The sequence below is a fragment of the Carassius gibelio genome, chromosome B2 (genome assembly GCF_023724105.1).
Source record: "Carassius gibelio isolate Cgi1373 ecotype wild population from Czech Republic chromosome B2, carGib1.2-hapl.c, whole genome shotgun sequence".
NCBI classification, from domain to species: domain Eukaryota; kingdom Metazoa; phylum Chordata; class Actinopteri; order Cypriniformes; family Cyprinidae; genus Carassius; species Carassius gibelio.
The window spans coordinates 21,245,382-21,265,062 of record NC_068397.1 but is presented as its reverse complement, the minus strand read 5'-3'; the positions used below and the strand labels follow the sequence as shown (position 1 = coordinate 21,265,062).

Here is a 19,681-nt window from a genome sequence, read left to right as displayed (position 1 = left end):
TGAAGTGGCGCAAGCTGGAACTTTTCATGCATGTTGGAAAAATGCAGTTTGCAGCCATTTTTGGTATAGCTAAATTTAAGCACAACTACAAAGTAGGCAGACACGTTAAAGCTTAAAGGAATCATTATATTTTATTGACCAATAAAATTGCTTTAGAACTTGAACAAAATCTAATTAGATATGTTACTATAATAGTACAATGAGAAAGTCCTATATCACATGGCGCCACTGCACCATGTGCTTTATTTTATAAAGTGAGGTTTTATGAAAACTACTGTGATACTTATTAGTAGTTTATAGAAACTGTGCAAAATTATTATTTCCAAACTTAACGGAAGTATATTTTGTGATACTAATTTTTTTGTCATATTTATAATTTTTTTAAATAAATTATGATGCTTTTCATCCACAAAATTACTTGAATACAGCTTATCAGGTTAAAACAACCATCCTTACTGATAATGAATAAATGAATGAATGAATGAATGAAAACAAACTGTAATAAAGCTAAATAAAAAATATTTATTTTTTTTCTTTTTATGTCTCTCTCCCTCTCCCTCTCTCTTTCTCTATAAACTACTTTTCTGCTTATTGTTTGAATTCATGCTAAAAGTAATAGGTACGATCAACATGGTAGCTGGTATAACACACACACACACACACACACACACACACACACACACACACACACACACACACACACACACACACACACACACACACATATATATATATATATATATATATATATATATATATATATATATATATATATATACACAGTACAGACCAAAAGTTTTGAACTTCTCATTCAAAGAGTTTTCTTTATTTTCATGACTATAAAAATTGTAGATTCACACTTTAGGGAACCAACTATGAATTAACACATGTGGAATTATATATGGAATTATATACATAACAAAAAAATGTGAAACAACTGAAAATATGCCATATTGTAGGTTCTTCAAAAAAGCCACCTTTGGCTTTGATTACTGCTTTGCACACTCTTGGCATTCTCTTGATGAGCTTCAAGAGGTAGTCACCTGAAATGGTCTTGAAGGAGTTCCCCGAGAGATGCTTAGCACTTATTGGCCCTTTTGCCTTCTGTCTGCGGTCCAGCTCACCCCTAAACCATCTCGATTGGGTTCAGGTCGGGTGACTGTGGAGGCCAGCACCCCATCACTCTACTTGGTCAAATAGCCCTTGATGCCTTCAGTGTGAATCTACAATTTTCATAGTCATGAAAATAAAGAAAAGTCTTTGAATGAGAAGGTGTGTCCAAACTTTTGGTCTGTACTGTATATATATATATATAACACAAATGCTGTCATTTTTATTTATTATATATATATATATATATATATATATATATATACATATATACATATACATATATATATATATATATATATATATATGTATATATATATATATATATATATATATATATATATATACATATATATATATATATATATATATATACATATATACATATATATATATATATATATATATATATATATATATATATATATATATATATATATATATATATATACATACATGTATATATATATATATATATATATATATATATATATATATACATACATATATATATATATATATATATATATACATACATATATATATATATATATATATATATATACATATATATATATATATATATATATATATATATATATATATATATATACATACATATATATATATATATATATATATATATACATACATATATATATATATATATATATATATATATATATATATATATATATATATATAATAAATAAAAATGACAGCATTTGTGTTCCATTTGGGTGCAGTTTTCTTATCAGGATATGTTTTTCAGGTGAAAGTGACACATTGGTTTGTCTTGAGGATGGACTATGGTCATATCCCGAAGCTTACTGCAAGATTGAGTGTCCGGAGCCACCTTCTGCACTCAATGCCACGCTGCTAGTTCCTCAGTGTCATGGAGGCGGGCATGACGTGGGCACTGTTTGCCGCTACAAATGCAACCCGGGATATTACGTCACTGGCACACTCAACAAAAGGCCAAGAAAGTGAGTTGTAGTCTGTATGGTTTGAACAGATTTCTAAGCATTAGGTTACTGTGTTAACAAATTTTAAGGGTAAACTATATGTTTCCAGCATCTAGGTTGCTCACATGGTTCTAATAAGATCAAAATCTCACTCCATGTGTTTCCAAATATCTTTCAGCAACGGAGTCAACAGTGTACTTTGATGAATGGTCTGATGGCATGTTGTTTTGATATTCCATCCAATCAAGCTATAGCATATTTTGGCACATCTGAGGGGACTAGTGTTTGCACCTGCCTCGTCTTTATGAGTTATTAAAATGGCTGGTAAAATACCTCAGTGTCTTTTAACTGCTTTTAATTGGGCATTAATACCAGAAGCGATAGCCAGCGTGTCTCATAAAGCCATTTAAATGATCCTGTTTATTAAGACCATTGGAATGTATGTTCTAAAAGGCATTTCATTAAGAAGGTTCAGCAAATGGTTTATGACGGTCTAAAGAGAGGTGTTATGCTATTATCAAGGTAGTTTTAGCCTGTGCTTCTGTATGATCTTTCTCAATGAACACTACACCCCAATTTATTTCCTCAGGATTTATTGGCTATTTGGTTATACCAGATGGTGTGTAACGTGGCTTAGATGTGAATAAATCCCCTGTGGCTGGAGGAGAATGTCATTCAGAAATGTAGTAATTGCTGCATTCATGTTGTGCAAAAATTCTGACCAAAAGCAGATTGAGAACCTACAATAGCATTTCAGCATGTGATTAACATAACAATTCCATGAACCCAATGTATACTTTCCTTACAGATATGAAAACATATCTATAGAGAGTGACATTTATGTAATCCATATGAAACATACATACAGGTGCATCACTACTGTGACGACGAGTCAGTGTCGCCGACTTCATTTCTTAAACCAAAATCTGGTTTATCAATAAATTATTAATGTTGATGCAGCCTTTCTATTTATTTTATTTTTTTCTGACACATACATAATGATACTTGCTGGTGTGCTGTGGCAAGCTTTATGCACACTTTAGCACACTATTTTTTTCAGTAAATATATTTCTAAAGGTACTGTTGACATTACATTTTCACCAGATGTTGGTAACAACCCAAGCAATCCATACATACAAAGAAAACAAAACAAACACGTTCAGAAATTAAGTTCTGTGTAATAAAGTGGAATGACACAGGGAAAAAAGTATTGAACACATGAAGAAACGGAGGTGCAAAACAGCATGGAGAGCCAAGTCACCAGCTGAAATCTATCAGTAATTAGAAAGCAATCCTGCCCCTAGTCAGTCCTAATTAATATCAGCTGGTTCAGTCTCAACTGATGGCCTATAAAAAAAGTCTTATTACCAACATGTCACAAAAGAAACATTTCATGATGGGTAAAATCAAAGAGCTCTCTCAAGACCTTCTCAACCTTATTGTTGCAGAACATACTGATGGCATTGGTTACAGAAGGCTTTCTGTATTTCTGAATGTTCCAATAAGCACTGTTTGAGCCATAATCTGCATGTGGAAAGAACATAATTTCACCATAAACCAGCCACAGCTAGGTGCTCCTCACAAGAGTTCTGACAGAAGAGTGCAAGAATTATCAGAAGAGTTGTCTAAGAGCCAAGGGCCACTTATGGAGTGCTTCAGAAAGGTCTGGAATTAGCATGTACAATTGTTTCAAAGAAAACTATAAGTAATAATGCATTCAACCGTCATGGCCTGTATACACACTCACCATGCAAGACTCCATTGCTGAAGAAAAAAGTTTTTTGAAGCTCGTTTAAAGTTTGCTGCACAACATTTAGGCAAGCCTGTGAGATACTGGGAGAATACAGTTTGGTCAGATGAGATCAAAATTAAACTCCTTGGCTTCCATAATACACACCATGTTTTGGAGGTCAAATGGCAGTGCACATCACCCCAAAAACATCAGTGTGGCACTGGCAAAAAAAATCATATAATTGAGGGTAGGAATAAGGATGAATGGAAAAATGTAAAGATACATTACTGATAAAAATCTGCTGCCATTTATCAGAATGTTGAAGATGAAACAAGGGTGGACATTTCAGCAAGACAATGATCCCAAACACAGCCAAGGAAACTCTCAATTGGTTTCAGAAAAAATAATAACAATTAAGCTGGTAGAATGGCCCAGCCAATCACCTGACTTGAATCCAATAGAAAATCTATGGGGAAAAAAACAACTAAAGATTAGAGTTCATTAATTACAGTCATACTTAGGGATATGTTAGAGTTATTTTTTACTGTTTTGATAACATTAAGAAATGCAGCAGTGTACACTTTGAAACATAGCCAAAGTAATGACTTTGTACAGGTATTATACTGTAGGTCTGTGTGTAAAACTGTTTTACCCCCTCTTCATGCTAATGACTTGTTTTTCTCAGGAAGTTTCTGAGGTTGGAGTGTTTGGAGGGTGGGATGTGGCAAGAGGGCAGCTGTTCACCTGTCACATGCCCTCCTCTCCCGCTGATGTTTGAGGGCATGTACACCTGCACCAACAATTTGGATTTCGATAGTATCTGCACCCTACAGTGTCCCGATCCAACAGAAAGGGTATTGTAGCACTTTGTAGGACAACACTGTCTGTTTATTTTTAAACTCTGCAGTCATTAAACACTAATCTGCATTTGTCCCAGCAGTCTAGCATCCAATGCACCAAATATGGCAAATGGACTGAAGACTTTACTATGTGTAAGAAGATAGAGGGACCGTGCCAGCCTCCTCTTGACCTCAACCTGGTGGAATACAGCTGTGAGGAGGGCTTTGACGTGGGTGAGGATTTCAACTGACAAGACAATTTACTGGATATGAGATAAAAGTTGCCCATTTCAAATATGGAAATAACTAGACAGTTGATTTCTAACAAAGCAATGATTATTGTCTCAGTCATTGTCTAAACATCTTATTATTTTGTTTTATTTGACTGCAAAATTTAAGTCACTGCATTTATTCTTCCTAATAAAAGGTCTAGACATACTTTACCTGGGCCGCAAGACCACAGTCAGTTGCATGCAGTAGGATACTTTTGAGTGCCAACCTGCCAAGCTGTTCAACTATGGATGACTAGTCCGGAGCTTGGCTATTCATGTGCTCACATGAATAAATTCAACAGATGCAAATGATGGTTAAAGCAAAGCTTGCTTTGTGTCATGGCAGGTGCAGTCTGTTACCCAACATGCATTGTGGCCTTGAGTGACCCTGTGGTGTTAGCCAATGGCTCCAGCACTGATACAGTAGAGCACTGGATGCTTCCCAGCAAAGTTCAGGTGAGGTGGTGAATCCAGTTTGCCACAAATTGTTATTTGATATCATTGGCCATCCTAGTGCTTTAACCAGACTACAAGTTTGAGAATTTAGACACTAACCATTTTTTCAGTATTTACTATTGAACTATTAGAAATGCACGGGATATTATGAACTAATTAAAAACATTATTTTTTAGCAAAGTGATGTAATGCTAAATTTGTTTCACCCCGTGAAGAAAGGCCAGATTAGATGGCCAGAGGGAGAGTACATTTTTAGCAAATTAAAAACTATTACTTTAATGTTAATTTGTACATATTACTAATACATTTAAGTATACAAAAGTAATAGTTAATGGTTTGTTAATAGCGATAATTGGGCCTTAAGATAAAGTTGACCACTGGTATTATCAGATTGAACATTCTAAATTGGAACTGCTTTGTTCTTATATAAAGATGTTGCGTAGTCTTTATTGTAATGATGTAATCTATAAAGGATGTAAGTCTATCTAAGGGACCAGGATGTCCTTGTCCATTAATTCAACACAGACACAAAAGGTTTTTGCAAGTTGTCTTTTAAATGTAGTCAAGACAGACCCTCAAAAATGCCCCTTGAAGTAATTTTCTTAGACTGAAATTATTATTATTTTTTTCCCGTTCCACACATCATGACGTGAGGTGTGTTTGACATCTGTCAAATGTAAAAGCGCTCACTTTTCTGATCTTTGTTTGGGGGGACCTTATTTGGCTCTAGACAGAGGAGCTTCCAGACTGAATACTTTGGATGCATAACTGGAATCGCATTATTGGCACATCAGTGATAATTTGGATTGGGTTTCCTTGATTCTCGCTCCAAAACCAGGTTCAACTCACCTCTCTTCGAAAGTGTTGATTCAGTCTCTCACTGTCATATCAGCTCGTGAGAGTAATGATTACAGTGTGATGTTTTTATAAGAGACGCTTAAAATGCCACACGTCAAGCATGACGCCTCTGAAGGTGTTGGACTCCTATTGTTTATAATGATACATCAGCACCCCTAAGAACAGCTTGCTTTCCAGGAATGTTGTCCAAAGAATTGCAGATTGGGTAAGAATGATGGAGGAAAGGTCACAGTAGGAGGGAGATGAATAAGAGATAAGCAAGTTTCTTTCCAGAAATTCTGCTTTAGAAACAGGTCAGCTTTCCAATTCTGAGAAAATGTCAAATCAGTGAAATATTTGTTGCATTTGAAAGGACAGGAGGGAAAGACTAACCCTTATTATATTTCATAGTTATTGGATATTAATTTGCAGTATTATTTTTAGGCACCATGTCTCCTTTTTGTCTTTTAAAATTAAGTTAGATATTATTAGATTTCTGGAAAAGTCTAAATAAAATAGAAATAAATAGAAACCCCATTTTCAGATTTCCTCTTCAGGAAGATTTGTTACAAAAACTTAATCAATAGTAACAAGTCAGCTTTTTTGTTTAATGATGTCATCATTACAGTGCATTAATTGACTCTTTCTTTCCCCTTCCTTTTTGTGTTGCCTATTGCTCTTCCTTTGAAAGAGTATTGTCTGTACTGGCATGTTGAAGTGGCATCCGAATCCAGCACAGATCCACTGCATCCAGTCCTGTGAGGTGAGTGTTATTATATGATGTGATTTCTTCTGATTAGAGATGAAGAGTCATAAGAGTGCCTCACAGCTAATGTGCTTTTATGCAAGATGGAAAATATTCTCTTATATCTCATTCTGTCACCCTCATCTCTTTACAAAACAAATATGCTTTTCAGATTTTCAGTATTTATTCAATATCTTTCACTTCATGCAGCTCTTTTCCACAGCACAACGGTTAATGTTGTCCAGAAACATCAAAAAGGATTAAGACAGACAAGCAATACAAGCACCATAAAAGTAGTCCAAAAAATTTGATCACAGTATTTCAATATTTCTGAAGTCACATGATAAACATCTGAAGCAAAGAAGTGAAAATAGTGTTGAAATTAAGAGTTGAGTGTTTATTGTATTTCTGTCTGGATTTTAGCTCCGTCAGTGATGTCAGGAGATGGATTTATCTTAAAAATGTGAAAGGGTGGAGAGGTGTTTAGTACAGTATGTCATTCAAATTAATGAAGTGTGAGACTTGGATACATCTCTTAAGAAATATATATATAATAATAATAATAATAATAATAATAATAATATATATATATATATATATATATATATATATATATATATATATATATACATATTTATATATATATATATATATATATTTCTGTGTTTTCTTTACCAGCAAAGTGGTAAAATGAAAAACTGTTTTCTGTTTCCAACTTTCACATAGCATCTTTAGGTTATAATAACATAACAAATTAAAATCCAGATTTAGATTTTCAAAGATTGATTTAGTATAAACTTTAATTTTTTCCCCCTAAAATGCAATAAATCCAAGACAGTTGTTTTTTCTTCTTTTTTTTTTCTCCATTGAATCTCGCAATATCTCACAATTCATCTAATGAATGAAATATTGCCTAGCTTGTCAGTGATCTACGGCTCTGTGTATTAAATGCCGTTCCATCTGAAAGCATGTGATGGAGCTTTACCGGTACTATTAATCACAGAAACGGCTTTACTGACAAGATGTGCATGACAATCACATGCAATTTATCGTGCAGCCGTTGTTTGCTGATCACAAAGTACAAAGTAGATGAGGAAAAGTGACGCCATTACTGTCTAGAGTGTGGTGCGCTGTGATTGGTTCAGCAGATATATCGCATTCTGCATAGTAAAGAAGACTGCTGTTTGTCGGCGGATATCACATTTTGCATAATATTAAAAATGGACTTTTCATTACCGACCAGATACAATACTGATTTTGGCATTCAGAGCGCTCCTGCAAAAACTGAAGGCTCAACAGGCAGCTAAAATGCGAGGTACCTGAAGAAACTGAAATTACCAGCAGGTGGTTTTGATATTGTTTATCATATTATATAAATATGAGACAAAAACTAATATAGGAGCATTTTACCCAATATCTAGAATTATAGGGCATAACTGCATGTAAATGTAGATGTAAGTTGGCGTAAAGGTGTGGGTGCGGGGAAAATATTCATTTCATTTGTATTGGTGTGGGGGGTGATGGTGGTTAATATCTTTATTTTGCAACAACATATTAAACTGATCAGTTAAAAAAAAAAAAAAAAGGACAAATGTTGAGCATTTTAGTGAATAACAAGTTAGATTTTGTTCTGCTCTCCATTGAAAAAAAGAAGTAATAATAAAACTTTAGAATGCCACTGATTAAAGAAATACAAATAAAAAATAACAACAGCATATGGGTTTGGAAGAATATCAGGGTGCATAAAAGATGAAAGAATTGTATTTATAATACAGATGTGTACGCCAGCAGTATTTTAGATGTAAAACCAATGGCAAGAGTTCATATCTGCCTCCTGTCAGATCTAGAAGAGAAAAGAGCAGTTTGACAGATAACCACCAGCAGAGCATTGAGGTGGTCCAGGAGGATCAGGGAGCACCATAATCAGTGATAAATGATGTTCGTGTTGATTTTTTTTTAGTTTCACATTCCAGTTATTGTGTCATGGAGTTTCATGTGCAGATGGGGAAACCTCGTTTGCTCTTCACTATCTCTGTAGTCAGAACTCCATGTTCGTCTATTAACTGGGCCATTTGACCAAAATGGAACTCGCAAATCAAATCTGTGATCCATTGAAACTTTTTTTAAAAGCATGTATAAATACATCATAATAGGTCAGAGTAGTAGCACATAATATGTCTCGAGTGTGACTTTGAAGATATTTGCGCCTGCAGGAATTCAAATCTGGATGAATCCAGTCCAAAGGGATAAGAAATACAGTTTTCTGTTTTTATTTTGTCTGTATAAGGTTTAAACATTCCCAAGTATACATTTATGTCAGTAATGAGGCATTTTGTTGTCAGGGATTTCCGACACCATCCGCTCTCATATGGAGACATCTTTAACATCTCCTGTGGCCAAGAGAAACATTAAACGCAATGGTTGATGGACTGCGTGCCACATCTTCCCACACCATGCTGACAGATTGATTCTCACAGGTTCTCCTTTTATCGCAAAAATAAAACTGAATGAAAATATCATTGCCACTGTAAAATGTGGTATACACATGATCATAAAACATATTATTCCGGTATCTGTTCCTCTAGAGTCCTTCCCGCAATTCACAGAATCCTGGTTAAATTCACTCTGAGCACTAACTCATCAGACTTTGTCGACAATTGTAGTTCTGAGGTGCCAAAGCAAATGAATGATCTTATCGGTGTGTGCGCAGGTCAGTTAGACAGAGGGAATTTAAAGGATGTTATGTAACTGATGGATGCGTTAAACCAGTTGTAAAATAATCACAAATGATATGTGACGAAAGTAACATACCAGGCTTAGCTAAAAGTCAACAGAAGTAACGCGGCAGAGTCGTGTGAAGTCTGAATTCGAAAAGAGTGTTGAAATGAACAGTCGAGTGTTTTGGAAAATAATGGATGACTGTTTATTGTAATTCTCTCTGGATTTTAGCTCTACCAGTGATGTCAAGGGACGTATCTTGAAGGCGAAAGAGTGGAGCAGTGTTTTGTGTGGTTTGCCATTCAAATGTGTGAGACTTGAATAAATTGTTTAAGATTTATAAAAAAAAAAGAAAAAAAAAGAAAGAAAAAAAAATATCATATAAAAGGATAATAAAATTATTTATATAATTTATATAATATATTCTTATCTTGTATATGAAGAGTTTGGTTCCAAAACGTTATAAATCCATATTGATTAATTGAGTAAAAATGTGTTTTCTTTACCAAGAAAGTGGCAAGATGAAAACCACTATTTTCTGTTTCATACTTTCACATAGCATCGTTAGGTTATAATAACATAAAAAAACAATAAAAAAATCTAATGCAGATTTTGATTTTCAAAGATTTATTATAAAAACTGATTCTTTTATTTTCCCCCAAAATGTAATACATCTATTGAATCAATATAAAAGTTATTTTTCAAATTGAAACTGTTGAAAATACACAACAAAGTAAGTTGAGAAACACGTGACAGCCTCTGAACTTAGTAAATACTAATTTTATTAATAGCTTACATTTCTTCCCTATCCCAGAAACCACCACAGGTTCATCAATGCCATCAAAATGAAATTTCTTTTAGGGCTGAACACTAAATCGTAAATGCAAATGTCCATCACATGCTTTCAGATGGAGCAGCATTTACCACACAGAGCCGTAGTACACTGACAAACTACACAATATCACATTCATAATCGTAGATGAATAACCTTTGATTATGAACACGATATTTTTTTTTATATATAAACAGAACATATCTGTTTTTAATATATACATGCATGGTTGTATTTATATATACATAATAAATATACACAGTACACAAACATATATGTAAACAAAAACTTTGTTGGATATGATTAATCATGATTAAGTCTTTGACAGCCCTAATTTTATTGCTATTAATATCTTTAGAAGAAAATCTAACTAACCCTTATCATAACTCTAACCCTAAAATGTGTGTGTGTGTGTGTGCGTGTGTATATATATATATATATATATATATATATATATATATATATATATATATATATATATATATATATATATATATATATATATATATATAATGCATTTTATCTATTTATGTAGTTTTATCATCAATTGCATATCCAAGCTTTTGTTCCCCATGGATATCCGATTTTTATCATTTTTGATAGAATTTCAGAGTGAAGCAGACAGGTTTTATGAACTATTCATTCTACCTTGGAACTCTCCATTCCTTTAGAGGGATGTTTTATGATATTCAAATACCCCTTATATCTGCCAGACCTTCTCATCTGCACTTGCCCTCATTTGTTACCTAGCAAAACAGTTGCTTTTATATCGGAGACTCAGTATAAATTATACCCAGCACATGTTCCAGTTGCTCTGCAGCACATCCAGAAAGTCTTTCCCCTTACAGGCTGATGATAAGTTAAGAGGTCAGCTCAGGTTATGCTTTAGTTTATGTGTCATTATTAATATTTTATTTCGAACCACCAAGGCCAAACATAAGTAGACTTTAAGTCTGCTTTTGCAACCCTTGGTTCTGGAGGTTTTTCCTCCAGATGAATAAGAAAGCTTATGGAAGCTTTCTTCAGGTATTATAGTTGTCCATGTATTGGTCAGGCTGTTGAAACAGTTGTGATCTTCTGGGATTTGGACTAATTTGGCTTTTTTTTTTTTTTTTTTACTCTTCCTAAATACGGTTACTTGACTGCCTCAAACCAGTTTTTGAGTCAACCTTTTCCCCTTTTTGTGTGGCTCCATTTGAGAAAACCTTACAGATGATGCCACAGGTTTATGAAGAACCACTGTTCACATTCCTTGCTGCAAATATGGTTAGAAGAATGGTCATCTGATTCCTCTCAGGGCATGCACTGGGTTTCTTCATCTTAACATTATGGAAAGAGTTGACAAGACAAAAACACCAAAAAACCTGGAAACACTTCATTGGGCCTTTCACTGTTGTGATGTGTTAACTCAAATTTGTTTTTCAGCATGTTCAGCTTTCATTTAAAGACAAAAAGGAAAAGTTTACATTAGAAATGAAATGGAGGGGAACATAATTAGTAGTCTTTTGGGAACTCTGGAGAGAGCCAATCAAGGGGCGCATACTTCAGTGAAGTGAGATGCCAGCACTAACATGGGGCCTCAAAACAATGTTGTCCGTGAAAACATGTTGTTGCCATGGAGGTTTAGTTTATTCTATCTTTCGCTTAGCATTAGATGTGGTCGGTCAGGCAACCTGTGGAGTGTGTCCTCCCTCGCATTCAGGGAATTCATGTTTAGGGATTTCATTTCTCGCGACGTCATATACTGTATAAAGTAAAAGATACCTTCATTGTTTGCTTAGGATAAGATGTCAATTTGTTGTTCTCCAGTATCTCAGATTGCAAGAAACTGTTGCTAGGGGTTAATTGTGTTTTTTGAAAATACATATTTTTAAAGTGACTCATAGAGGTTTTCGTTTTCAATCAATTCATGTAATCTTAAATCAAACTTTGGATACTGACCAAAAACATAGCAGAGTTGCCTACTAAAACCCCTCTTTGAGAGCAGGCCAGGAAAATGAATTTTAGAATGGATACCTCAAAGCGGACAGCTTGAAGTGAATCTGAGCAGTATGCAATCTGAAGAGGCATTTCTATTTATCAGCGGAATACAGTAAGGTCATGGTGTCTTTCCTATTAGGTGTTGAAACATTGATAAAAACACCTAGTAAATTTCACTGCAGCTAATTATGAATATATATATGACAATAAATACAAATATATATATATGACAATAAATGCAAAAAAAAAAAAAAAAAAAAAAAAAAAAACCTGAAATGAATCATACTGTTGTTTTGATATGCAACATTAATGAAAACACCTAATAACAACAACAGAAAAAAAAAATTATATATATGTACGTATAGGTCAGATGATTTTGTGATTTTATTTTATTATTATTTTGTCTAAATAAATGTAAATTGAATATATATATATATATATATATATATATATATATATATATATATATATATATATATATATATATATATAAACTGAATTTAATCATAAATGCTGCTGTCTTTGAGTCAAAAGATTGAGAAAAACACCTGGCAAATTTAACTGTAGCTCCTTATGCCTTGAATAAATCTGCTGAGCCAAAACTGAAAAAAATTAGCAAGTTTTGGGGCTGTCGATTAAGTGTAATAATTTATCATAATTAATTGTCAAGAAAATAAGGATGAGATTTAAATGTTTAAATATTTTGGCAGGTTGGATTTATGTCATATTGTCCATTGTTTTGGTCAGATTTGGACTTTTCTTGACTATTGTTTCTTCTTGAGCCAGATATACGTGAGGTCCAGGTCAGATGATTTTGTGTAGTGCTTCAGATGGTTGAATACAGCGTTGTTTAACATTCACTGGCAGTTTTCCTCTGCTGGCCGGAGCAGATGCATTCCACACATCCTTCCCATTTACTGTTACACGACTCTTTAGTTTAGGCATTAGGTCATTTTTTTTTTCTTTTTCCAGCCTTTTCTAAAACAACGTTAATAATGCATGTGTTTTAGATTCAGATATTTAACTTGCAATATGTAACACATTCATTGAAACATTAATTGAGTGGACTTTAGGTTTAAAATTGTTATTGCCAATAAATCTGCAACGTGCTTAAGGTGATAAAATGAATAGAGGGCATGAATAAAGAAATAAGCGATATATACACAAGCATGAAACTGAAGAATGAAAAATGATATTGCTTATGACTTGGAGAATGAGAGCACGGCAGGAAAAACATTTTGGACTGGGTGTAGGTTTAGCAGGGATAAATTCTACAGAGATCTCCTCGCCAGCTGCTCTTGCACAGGGATGTGGAATCAGGTAAAGCTGGACTCTTTGAAAGGATTCCACATGCGTAAGAGAGCCAAAACTATCTTTGGCAGGCGGCTCTCGTTTTCCTGTTATTGGCATCGGATCCTTTAGGTTAAGTTAAATTCTTTAGGAAGGCATTATGACACATTTAAAGTGTTTATGCATATTAAATTTGATAATTGTAGTCCACTCAAGAAGGTTGGATTTCGCTCCCATGGGCATTGCAAAACAGGTAGCCATACTCTCACACAGGTGAAGTAATGGCATCGGATGTAGTACGGGAAAGTTAGGAAGTTTTGTCTGGAATAACAGATGCCGCTTTATTTTATTTGAAGGGAATAAATGAGAAATGCCACCTACCCTAAGGTATAACAGAAATCCTTTTGGCATGATCCATGCATTTCTTTCCTCTGAGATTCTTTCCTCTCAGAATCAGCCTCGTGTTCAGAGAAAACTGTTGATTCATAATAAAATTAAGTAACTCATACTTGAACCTCTGAAGGACTTTAATGGCACATTTACTAGTTCAGTGAGTTCAGATTCTTAATAAATGGCTGTAGTTTACCTGAATAGAATAATATGAATTATTTTAAACCTTGCAGTCATTCTTAGATTAACGTATGAAATTAGATTATTATATTAGAAATAATATTATTTAACATCATTTAATTATTTTTATTATTTTAACATTATGGCTGACAACTAAAAATGACATCAAAATGAATTCTATTTTGTCTATTTTAGAGAGAGAGAGAGAAAAGTTAATTCAGGCATATTTAATTTAGGCCATAATGAAAACATGTATGTTGGTTTGATTAAATTGAAAGTCCCATTAATTATTAACTAACATTAATGCATGAACTAATATTAACTAATAATGTGCAATACATTTGTCGCAGCATTTTTAAATCTTTGTCAAGTTTAGTAAATAAAAACACAAATAGTTTATTGCTAAATCATGTTAATGATAGAATAATATATAGAATTATAAATGATTTAGAAGTATTTTTCTATTGCTATTTCATAACTAATGTAGTTTTAACCAATAGTAAAATATGAAACATTATTATAAAGTGTTACCAAATAAAATAATAATAATAATAAAAAAGTCAAACACAGTTATATATCCTATATCATCCAATAATGATAATTTTATAAAATCTGATAACTGATATGGAACCAATATATTGTGCGTTGTGATAATTTTAAATGTATTACCATGATTTTATTTTTTTTTATAGTACAATCACATTTTTTTGTGTGTGTGGAGTAAATAAATATATATTATAAACGCATTATTTTATATGTGTTACTCAACCAGATGTCGTCTGTTTTTCATTTAAATGAGTTTTTTAACTCTTTTATTCTGTAGCCATTTGGAGGAGATGGTTGGTGCGACACCATTAACAACCGAGCGTACTGCCAGTATGACGGCGGAGACTGCTGTCCATCCACTCTCTCATCTAGAAAGGTAAATCTCATCCTAAAAGCTGTTCCTCTCTCCCTCATTCATTCCACATTGCTGTCTCATTCCTCTGTCACAGCGCCAGTCTCTGTCTCGCATATTGCCGTCACATTGTCAACCCTTTCCATGAACGTCGCCCACTTCATTAGGCGCCCAGGTGGCGTGTTCTCCCAAAGAGAGAATAAGCTCGGGGGGGAAGTGTCTGTCATAAATAAATGACTGGATAGAGCAGCTTTTATTAGCAGAGGGCCAGGTGTCAGCGGTCACAGGCAACTGTAAAACAAGCAGGGTCTGAGAAAGTGAAATAAACCGTGAGGAACAGCATCCTGCCACTGTAGGTCCGGCTGAGCTGCCATGCTTCTGTTTACGCAGACCATGGAAAAGTCCTAGGACGTTGGTGGGGCAGTCTGGTTTAGGAGCGTCTAGGACGCGAGCCAGAGAGAAGTTTGGACAATAAAGCACAAATTCCTCTCATCCCTCATCCTCTGTGGCTCCTTTTCTAGCATCCAAATGCACAGGAAACAAAATTATATGCACAGATACAATTGCATGTTATTGAAAGCAAACAATTTTTTAAAATTTTTTTTTTTAAACATCTATCGTGATTATTTAGCATAAAACCAATCTGGACTTCCGTCTTCCAAAGAATTGCAACATAAATGAGGGGATACTCTCAAATGTCCCACAGTTAGACAATTGCATCCTGTAAACATCAGGTGAAATCAGAGCTTACGCTGTAGCTTCATGTTTACTTTTCCTGCAGTAGGCCGCTTAGCTGGGAATTTGGGTTTATTTTGCAACCTGTGGTGATGGCACGAATCCTGGACGAGAACCTCCTCCTGTTGATTCTTAACATGTGTTCACCTCCTTTACTCATCTGCTCACAGTCAGGCTTTTCTCTCTCTGTCTCTCCGTTCCCTTTAGGACGGAACACGACCGTCCTGTCCTAATCGATCCTAGCAATCCTTCTAGCGTAAAAAACCCAATCCTTATGACTTTCCAGTTAGGAAAACAAACACCCAAACAGGCCGTTCTTCACGTTTCCACATATTTCATCATTATAGGCGAGTAATTTGGTCAACAGTTGATATCGATCATACATCTGGAAAAGGGCAATACTCATTGTTCTGATCTACTGCGATGTCTTAAAGTATTTTGAGCCGAATTATCCAAACCACACTTTGATCTTCCGTTCAAAGAGTGCGTGTGGCTCCCACATACCGTATCAGATGTTTGTGGCCCAATGTTTTTTGGACGTTGTTTGTAAAAGCGTGTCCGGTTGATTGACAGGTCATTCAGTTCGGGGTGGACTGCGATCACGATGAGTGCACTTGCCGTGACCCCGAAGCCGAGGAGAACAAGGGCACAGCCAAGCGAAAGGAGCCAGGAGCGCTGTGAATGATAGCGAGGCGGAGAGCGCGCAGACAGCTCTCAGATTGGCTTGAAAAGAAAATGTCAAACAATAACCTGAATGTTTCTCACTCCACATGAGAGCGAGGCTGATCAAAGGCAGTAATTCAAACCATAGAAACGCATAAAAACAATCCTCTTCAACACTAATCTATGAAATAATACCTAATATATTTTCAAGATCTCTAACATAGATGTAGATGTAGATATGACCCATATTTTAGCCCACAAGCATTTACGTACACCATCACACATACACACACGCACGCACACACACACACACACACACACACACGTTTCAAGTGTAGCTGATTTTTATGAATATTTTATACAAATAGCTCTTGCTTGTTGTGAGCCACATTCTCAATATTATTCTACATTAATACAGGTATATAAACAAGTACTTATCTCAAACTGTCAGTTCAAGATTTCAAGATTTTTTCCCCCTCTCCTTTTCCTTATTTTATACCCTCTACTTGTACATGGAAGACCTGTGAAATGCATGTGTGCTTTGAGAAAGAGATCATTTATAGCAATTGTAATGGAAATATATGATACTATTTTTGTATGCTCTTCTGTCTGTTAAAGTGTAGGTTCACTGTCATATCAATAAAGTATAAATACACACAAGTTTGGTGGGTTTAAAAGAGTTGATGTCTATTATTGTGCTAAGTATAATATATATTTTTTTAAATATCTATGTCAAGATCTAAGATATCTTTATATATATATATATACACACACATCAAATGGTGAAAGATGCAGAGCGAAATTGCAATATGGGATCCCATGAATAAAGCAAATATTGTTAAATTATTGCAAATGTTTAAAAAACATAGCTGAAGAAATAGAATCATATTATAAAGAGAAAAAAATAAAGAAATTATTACATATCAAAGAAATTCTATTTTTTAATCCATGTTTAGGATCTTATTTTGAGTGAATTCTGCCAATGTTTCTGAATGTTTCATTTTTATTTATTTTTGTATTTTTAGTTTTTTTAGTTTTTGCAACCTCAAAATTCTCAATCAAAATGTCAAAATCTTGTTGATTTATGCTTGCCAATCATTTAGTCTGTTTAGGTCCTGCCACTTTTTCAATCAACTTTACAATCTGCATCCAATCAATCAACAACTGAAACAGGTTCTCTTCTTTTTTTTCACTCACTAAATTGCCTCACTTAGATATATATGTCATGATACATTAAGTAAAGATCTGTTATCGTACTCCTGTTTCATTGCAACTTTAAAAACTGCATCCCTCATTACTTTTGTTCAAATTTCAGTTGCACAATTAAATGATTCAGTTGCACAATTAATAATAATTTTATTTGGAATAGCAAATAAAACATAAACAAGACATGTTATTGTACACAACTTTTAAATGGTTATTTCATAATACTGCTTATACTTTATAAAACTCCTGTACAGTTCTCTCATACTGTAACTTATTTTGAATACTACATTCAACACATTAGTAATGTGTTTAATAGTTAATTAACATTTACATTTGCTATAGCTCTTTCCATATCTATATGCACTACAAAGACAAACAGGATACAAGAGATACGGTTTTAGTTCTTGTGAAAAAGTCCTACCTATACAAGCTGGTGTATGCACTATATGACAAAATACACCACTAGGTCTAAATGACACTTTAATGAAGCTTTCCTTTGACTGTACACTGTACATTTTTCCCCATGTGCAAGCCCAGAGACACACCAATTTAATGCTTCTTGAAAAATCAGGATGGGCTGCTCATGTTCTAACCAAATATTTTCCTCTTCATCATTAAATGACCAATTAATGTTAAAACTGATGGAGCAGATTGAGAAGCCCTTAAGGGGAGGCTGTATTGAGACTGCTCCTCTTGTTGTCCAAGTCGGTTTAAAGTTCCTTGGGTTCTCCATAATCGTTGTACATAACGGAGAGCATCTGATCTTCACAGGCCTTACGTAAGTCTTGGCCGAGATTCACCCAGCTGAGCCCGAATGCTTTGGTATCTGTATAACGACAAGACAGATACTTGAGGGATGCTCTGCGCAAGCCAATTTTTGGTTCCTGGAGGAGACCCCGGCACCAACCGCTGAGTTCTTCCAGCTGAGACAGGATCAATCCTGCTTTCCTGCAGTAGCAGACACAAAGGTGATACTTGGTTAATAATGTGTGTGAATGTTGATATATTACAGATTGTCTGGGTTAAATGCATATGTAATGCATTTCAAGCAACTATGTAAAATTATTTTGAAAGAAAGAAAGAAAGAAAGAAAGAAAGAAAGAAAGAAAGAAAGAAAGAAAAATCAACATGGATGTAATACATTGTTGAAAAGACTAAAAACTTTAAGAATGTTGCAAAGTACAGAAGAATAGCATAGTTGTCAAAACACACACAGTACCTTACAACAACAACAACAACTACTACCTTTATTTATAAAGCACATTTAACACAATAAAAATTGATCCAAAGTGCTGTACATAGTGCATAGCAGAACTACACTATGAAAAACAACAATTACAAATTTCCAAAATCTAAAGAATAAAAATGTGTTTTCAGAGTAGATTTAAAAATGTCCAATGAAGGAGCAGACCTCACATGAAAAGGAAGAGCATTCCAAAGCTTGGGCCCAGCCACAGAAAAGGCCTGATCACCCTTTAATTTGTAACGACTTCGTGACACATTTAAAAGCAAGTGATTTGAAAATCTAAGTGACCTAGCAGGACAGTATGGCACAATAAGATCACAAATATACCTTGGTTTACAGCCAGACAATGCCTTGTAAACAAACATAAGGATCTTAAAATCAACTCTAAACTTAATGGGAAGCCAGTGAAGGGATGCCAAAACAGGAGAAATATGATCCCTCTTTTTAGACCCAGTCAAAAGTCTTGCAGCAGCATTTTGAACAATTTGCAATCGAGATGAAGTGAAGATTGCGGAAGACCACAATAAAGAGAGTTGCAATAGTCTAATTGTGATGTTACAAAAGCATGAATTGCAACTTCTAGGTCT

General features: G+C 34.4%; 2 protein-coding genes across 5 annotated transcripts in view; one reads left to right on the top strand and one right to left on the bottom strand.

The window, feature by feature from the left end:
* Positions 1-17,302, top strand: part of LOC127951227 (pappalysin-2-like) — a 54,284-nt gene extending 36,982 nt beyond the window's left edge. The window contains exons 17-23 of one of the 2 annotated variants that reach the window (XM_052549031.1): positions 1,883-2,096; positions 4,493-4,661; positions 4,748-4,880; positions 5,265-5,374; positions 6,903-6,974; positions 15,170-15,268; positions 16,553-17,302. In XM_052549031.1, the coding sequence (XP_052404991.1) occupies positions 1,883-2,096; positions 4,493-4,661; positions 4,748-4,880; positions 5,265-5,374; positions 6,903-6,974; positions 15,170-15,268; positions 16,553-16,660 (905 nt within the window). In that variant the 3' untranslated portion in view covers positions 16,661-17,302. Of the gene's footprint in view, positions 1-1,882; positions 2,097-4,492; positions 4,662-4,744; positions 4,881-5,264; positions 5,375-6,902; positions 6,975-15,169; positions 15,269-16,552 lie in introns of both variants that reach the window. The other variant, XM_052549030.1, reaches the window with a different exon arrangement.
* A 676-nt stretch (positions 17,303-17,978) lies between these two features.
* The window catches only part of LOC127951225 (astrotactin-1-like), a 263,118-nt gene continuing 261,415 nt past the window's right edge, over positions 17,979-19,681 (bottom strand). For all 3 annotated transcript variants that reach the window (XM_052549027.1, XM_052549026.1, XM_052549028.1), the window contains one exon: positions 17,979-18,796. In XM_052549027.1, the coding sequence (XP_052404987.1) occupies positions 18,559-18,796 (238 nt within the window). In that variant the 3' untranslated portion in view covers positions 17,979-18,558. The remainder of the gene's footprint in view (positions 18,797-19,681) is intronic.